At 50.2% G+C, this 6541-nt stretch overlaps 1 protein-coding gene across 1 annotated transcript; it reads right to left on the bottom strand.

Annotated features, from left to right (window-relative positions):
• Positions 1-358: 358 nt before the first annotated feature.
• Positions 359-5504, bottom strand: LOC136586616 (uncharacterized). The gene is made up of 2 exons (XM_066584758.1): positions 3479-5504; positions 359-2141 (listed from the first exon to the last, which is right to left on the bottom strand). Exons 1-2 carry the CDS (start codon positions 4533-4535, stop codon positions 553-555), a joined length of 2646 nt encoding a protein of 881 aa, XP_066440855.1. The 5' UTR covers positions 4536-5504; the 3' UTR covers positions 359-552.
• Between the last annotated feature and the right edge of the window lie 1037 nt (positions 5505-6541).

Here is a 6541-nt window from a genome sequence, read left to right as displayed (position 1 = left end):
GAAGGGTGTGGGTGAAGTGCTGGGAAAGATCAAGCAAAATTTTACCCTCACACCTGAGATAGAGTTCCTATGGAAAACGTCTCCAGTATTCAACCCGCGAAGAGACATACTGATAGCCTGTTTGACAGACGCGGCTAAGGCTTTGATCCCCTTGCACTGGCGGCGCGAAACACCTCTCTATCTCAATGGAAGGAAGGACACGGATTACTTACCGGTAGTCCCTTTTCCAGGAGTCATCACGACGGCCCCATTACATATGGAGGTTGCCCTCTGACCCAGGTAGGGACAGGAAGAGTTTAAAAGCACCTCCCTTTCCACCCATGCTTCAGTGACTTATAAATCATTACGGTGGACAATGTTTACTAAACCAAATTTTACCTTTATTCGGTCATATTTACATTTGAAGAACATAAATTATTCTTAAAGGGGAGGGAACTATGGGCCGTCGTGATGACTCCTGGAAAAGGGACTACCGGTAAGTAATCCGTGTCCTTCCAGAGCGTCATCCCGACGGCCCCATTACATATGGAGTATACCAAATTATACGTGGCCCTAGGGTGGGACTACTGCCTGAAGGACTTTACGTCCGTAACTCAGGTCTTTGTCCGACTGGACGTTAACCCTGTAATGTCGGGTAAATGTATGTATACTCGACCAGGTCGCCGCCTTGCAGATCTGCTCGGCAGACGCCTGGCCTTTTTCTGCCCAAGAGGAGGAAAGAGAGCGAGTGGAGTGGGCTCTAATTTTTCCCGGAGGGTCGAGACCCCTGGCTTTATATGCCTCTTGGATGGCGGTCTTGATCCACCTCGCGATGGTGCTCTTAGTTGCCGTCTTTCCTTTTGCCGGCCCCTGAAATTGAATGAAGAGGTTATTATTTTTACGGAAAGAGCGGGTGGCCTCTAGGTACGCTAGAACAGCTCTCCTAACGTCTAGGTTATGAAATTCTCTCTCTTTCTCGTTACGGGGATTTTGACAGAAGGAGGGCAGAGTGATCGTCTGCTCCCTATGAAATTTTGACACTACCTTCGGAAGGAAGGCTGGGTCTAGTTTGAAGGTAATCCTGTCGTCTTGTATTACCATGTATGGTTCAATACATTGTAATGCTTGCAATTCCCCTATTCTCCGAGCCGATGTTATGGCAACTAAAAGGGTAACTTTTAGTGTGAGCAGCCTCAAGGAGAGTTGTGAGAGGGGTTCGAAGGGGGATTGGCAAAAGCTAGTTAAGACTATATTTAGGTCCCAGGTAGGAAAGGTTTCTCTAACAAAGGGTCGAAGCCGTTCTGCCCCTTTGAGAAACCTACGCACCCAGCGGTGTTCTGCCAAGGGAAAATCTAGATAGGACCCTAGTGCTGCTGTATGGACTTTAAGGGTTCTAGGACTAAGGCCTTTTTCTAGGCCTGCCTGCAAAAATTCCAGGATTACGGGAATGTCAATTCCTGGGATTTTCCCTGGCTCTATTTTACAGAACTCTGTGAATTTTTTCCATATCCTATCGTAGATGGCTATCGTGATAGGTTTACGGCTTTTTGTTAGGGTAGTAATTACATTATGGGAGAGTCCCTTCCCACGCAGTATCATGCTTTCAGCATCCATGCTGCTAGCTTCAATTTCTCGACCCCTGGGTATGTTAGTGGGCCCTGGAGGAGAAGATCTTCTACGGCTGGTAGTAGGAATGGACCCTGGATCGCCAAGGCTTTTAGCAGGGGATACCAGGGCCTTTTGTCCCACATAGGGGCAACTAGTATGACTGACGCCCGGCTGGTTTGGATTTTCCTGAGGGTGCGGGGGATCAGTGGGAAGGGAGGAAAGGCGTAGGCTAGGTCCATGTCCCAGCTTTGGGACAGGGCGTCTACCCCGCGTGGATTGTCTCTGGGGTTCAGCGAGTAAAAGTCCTGGCACTTTGAATTTCTCTTCGTGGCGAACAGGTCTATCTGCGGTTCTCCCCACTGGCAGATTAGTTGGTCGAAGACTCGCTGATTCAGTCCCCATTCTCCTGGATGGATGCTCTGTCTGCTCAGGAAGTCGGCAGCGACGTTTGTGGACCCTTTTAAGTGGATCGCTGAGAGGGACAGCACGTTGGATTCCGCCCAGCGGAGTATCTCTGTTGCCAGTCGTTGCAGGTGCGGGTGTCGCGTTCCCCCCTGGTGACGAACAAATGACAGAGCTGTCATATTATCGGTTAGGATTTTGACATGCCTTCCTTTTATAAGGGGTTCTGCCGCCTGAAGGGCTTCCCAGATTGCCCTTAGTTCTCTGAAATTGGATGAGCGTTTAGCTACTTGGGGGTCCCAAATCCCCTGTAGATTTTGGTCGGCTACTTGGGCTCCCCATCCCGTTTTGCTGGCATCTGTTGTGATGGGTACGGTAGATTCTTGTGACCAAGAGGTACCTTTGCTTAGGTTCCTCTGTGAGGTCCACCAGCGTAGGGACTCTTTGACTCGGACGGACAGGCTCACCTTCTTATCCAGGGATGTCTGCCGTTTGTCCCAGTTGGCAAGGATAAATCCTTGTAATTGCCGGGTATGGGCCTGTGCCCATGGGACTATCTGAATGCAAGCCGTCAGGATGCCCAGCACCTTCATTGTTTCTCTAATGGAAACCGCCGTAGCCTGACAGAAGGATTTTACTCTTTGGGTGAGGTCTTCCTTCCTAGATGATGGAAGCCGGGATTCCTGGATGTGGGAGTCTAGTAATACTCCCAGGTACACCTTTTGTGTACCAGGGTTCAAGTCGGACTTCTGCTTGTTCACTATCCACCCTAAACTGTTTAGGGTGGATAAGACCATGGATAGGTCTATACGCATGGTCTTCTCCGTCCTTGACACCAACAAAAAGTCATCCAGATACGGAAATATGCGGATCTGATTCCGCCTGAAGTAGGCTACCATCTCTATAACGATTTTCGTGAATACCCGAGGGGCGGTGGAGATTCCGAATGGAAGGGCCGTGAATTGGTAATGTTGGATCTTGTCTCCCTCCCGCAGAGCAAACCTCAGGTACTTGTGATGGGCTGCCGTTATTGGGACATGGTAATATGCATCTTTAAGATCTATGGTGCACATTACACTATCTCGATCTATTAGTGGGACGATGGATCTTACTGTTTCCATCTTGAATTTTTTGTACGAGATAAATTGATTTAGGGCTTTAAGATTAAATATAGTCCTAATGGAACCATTCGGTTTTTTTATTAGAAATAGGGGGGAATAGAATCCCTCACCCCTTTCGTAATCGGGGACTTGTGTAATGACCCCTAGGTCCTTAAGTTCCTGAACGCCTTTTATGAGGTTCCCTTGTTCCTGTAGGGACCCCGGGGAGGTTATAAGGAATCTCCTAGGGGGTAGCGAGTGGAATTCAATTTGGTACCCTGCTTCGATTATTCGGAGTACCCAGGGGTTAGACGTTACCCCTTGCCACTGGCTTAGATAGCCCGCTAATCTACCCCCTGTTTGTTCAGGGGAGGGTTGGACTTCCTTACCCCGACCTCCCTTGGGGTACGACCATCTTCCAGTCTTCCCTTTCCCTTTAACTTCGGGAGGAGGCTGGCGCATCCTCTTCGGGAAGGATGGTTTCCTGAAAGGTTGTCTGTCAGGCAGGGTTTTACTCTTGTCGCCGACTTTTTCCAGGATTTTGTCCAGGACGGGCCCAAACATATATTCCCCTTGGAAGGGGATGGCGCAGAGCTTATTTTTGGATGTAATGTCTGCGGCCCAAGTCTTCAGCCATAGTGCCCTTCTCGCTGAGTTGCTGAGGACTCCGGTTTTTGCCCCGTATCTTACCGTTTCCGCTGATGCGTCAGCCAGGAAGGCGGTAGCCATTTTTAAGAGGGGGAGACAGCTGGCCAACTCCTCTCTGGGGGCCCGATCCTTTATGGAGGCTTCTAGCCTGTTTAGCCAGAGCGCCATGGATCTAGCCACTGAGGTTGAGGCTATGTTAGCCTCGATGGTGAGGGATGTTGCCTCCCAGGCTTTCTTCATTAATCCGTCGATTTTTTTATCCATCGGATCGGATAGCTGGGAGGTGTCCTCGAAGGGCAAGAGGGTTTTCTTGGCCACTTTTGCGATCTGGATGTCCACCTTGGGGGTTTCCCTGTACAGGCGGACGTCCTCGGTAGCGAATGCGAGCCGGTTTCGGATCTCTTTTGGAACAGTGATCCTTTTTTCCGGTTCCTGCCATTCATCTATGATCACTTGCTGCAGCGTCTGGTTGACTGGGAACATGATCTTTCTTCTAGATCGGAGGCCGCCAAACATCTCATCCTGGATTGTTCTCGGCGGGTTATCTTCCTCAATTTGCATTGTTTCCCTCACCGCCTTGATGAGGTGCGCAATGTCGTTTGATGAGAAGTAATATTTCTTCTCGTCTTCTATGGGAACCGGTGGGTCCTCTAATTCCCCTTCGGATAGGAGCTCCAGCGATTCACCGGAGATCGAACTCGCCGACTCGGTCTGTCTAGGTCTTTTAGGGACCCGTGACGGACCTGGCTGGGCCTGGGGAAGGGACGCCATGGAAGCCTGCAGCTCTTCCCTTATCATGCAGCGGATATCGGATTTGAATGCTGCTTTCTCCTCTGCGAGAATTTTCCCCGTGCATCTGTGAAGGCAGAGCAATTCACTGTTATAGCAGTGCAAGCGTTGGATTCAGGAGCATTACTTGCGGTAATACACTCACTCCTCGCATAGGGGTTTTTTATAGCTCTCCTCGAGCCTTTTGTTGCAGAGGACGCATTTTTTCGATTTTTTCCTCGGGTCCATTTTCTTTGGACCCTCCTTATCCATCTACCCATGAAAGTGGGGGAGAGGGGAGACAAGAAAGGGAACATATATGCATCCGCTGTACAAGTGACCATTTGCGCATGTTTTGGCGTATAGCCTACTTACAGTTGGTAGGGTGTCAATCTCTCCCTCACGTGCTGAGCTGTCGCGGGTAGACATACTCACATACACTTGTCTGGCAGTCAGCAGGAACCTCCATGGAGTTTAGCCTGCTTTTATGGGGAGGATTTTCAAATTTGGCGCCATTTCCGGGTTTTCGCCGGTAGCCACGCCCCCTACGTTGTGCGCGTGACGTCACCACGCCGGATGACGTCACCGCTATGCGCCCGAGGTCCAGGGAGGCCGCCGCTGCCGTTCCCCTGCCAGGAGGAACTATCCCATCACAGCAGCGGCGGCCCGAACATGCGATCCGCGCGAGGGAGACCAGCGCTACTGGGCGACTGACGGCTCCGTCGGCAGCGCAGGTCGGGGATGCAGGGACTCTTGAGTGTGCGGCCCCGACCTCTACCCCTCCAGGGGGGCCGCACAGCGTGCGGTAAGTGTTTCTTTGCGGTAAGTCTTCTTGCCTCCGCAGCTTCCTATCTCCTGCAGCTCTGGAGCTGCTCCTCTGTCCCACCGTAGGGACAGGAAGACACTGAAGCATGGGTGGAAAGGGAGGTGCTTTTAAACTCTTCCTGTCCCTACCTGGGTCAGAGGGCAACCTCCATATGTAATGGGGCCGTCGGGATGACGCTCTGGAAAAAGTAGATATGATTTACAACCTTGAGGAGTTGGCGAGCTGGCAAAATAATTTGTACGATAAGTTTCTAAAAACTTGGTATCCCTGGCGTGACTTGAGACTCATGGACGTACTACAGCAGTAAGTAGAGCCTCTCCTGCTGGACCTGCCTGGACCACCTCCCTCCCATTCCCTTTCTTCCCCTTCCCCCTCCTCCCCCCCTATTGCTTTCTATTTTTATTCTACATAGGCGATGACACCTTAGCCCGATGGAACAAGGGTGGCGACGCAGCCCTCCCCGCACTCCGCCCATAAAGAGCGGATAAGATGTAATGTCAAGCCATATGTTTGTGCATGTTTAACCACAGTACGACGACGATCCGCAGTCATCAAACTACACAGCAGAATTGTATGTGCCGCCTAGCCTTGCATAGGCCTAGTCGCATGTGACTCCCCTGATCCCCTCTTCCTTTTTGTATCACAAATACTTGAATAAAAAATGATTAAAAAAAAAAAAAGGAATGTATGGTCTCTTTAAGGGCAAATCGAGGAATATAACTATTGCTTGTATTTAAGGAGGTGCACCATTACTATTGGGGCCATTATTGGTGGTTCTATTAGGGGGCCACTAATGGGGTTCACTATTAGTCCTGGGGCAACTGAAGGGGTACACAATCACCACTGGGGCCACTGAGAAGGGGCGCTATTACTAATGTAGCCACTGAGAGCTAAAATTGTACGTTGTGATGAGCAACACCCCCCTCTACATCGGCCATATTTTTTGCGGCAAAGTTGGCACCCTTAGTGAGCAGGTTGTAGAACTAACGTCCATTAGACTGTAAGCACCACTGAGGAAATGACTGATACATTTGTAACAAGTATGCGCCATATAAACAGTCAGGGACTAATAAGTAAATGCATCCAGTAAAATGATGGCGGTGGTAATCTATAATCTCATATATATTGATGTACAAATAAAGAGCAACTTAGTAGTGGCCGGCCGGACCCCCGACGTGAGCCACCGACACTGAAGCCAAGCTCTAGAGCC

This window comes from Eleutherodactylus coqui, chromosome 12 (assembly GCF_035609145.1).
Source record: "Eleutherodactylus coqui strain aEleCoq1 chromosome 12, aEleCoq1.hap1, whole genome shotgun sequence".
In the NCBI taxonomy this organism is placed as follows: Eukaryota; Metazoa; Chordata; class Amphibia; order Anura; family Eleutherodactylidae; genus Eleutherodactylus; species Eleutherodactylus coqui.
Note: the sequence above shows the minus strand (reverse complement) of the source record. Positions and strands in the feature narration are given on the sequence as shown.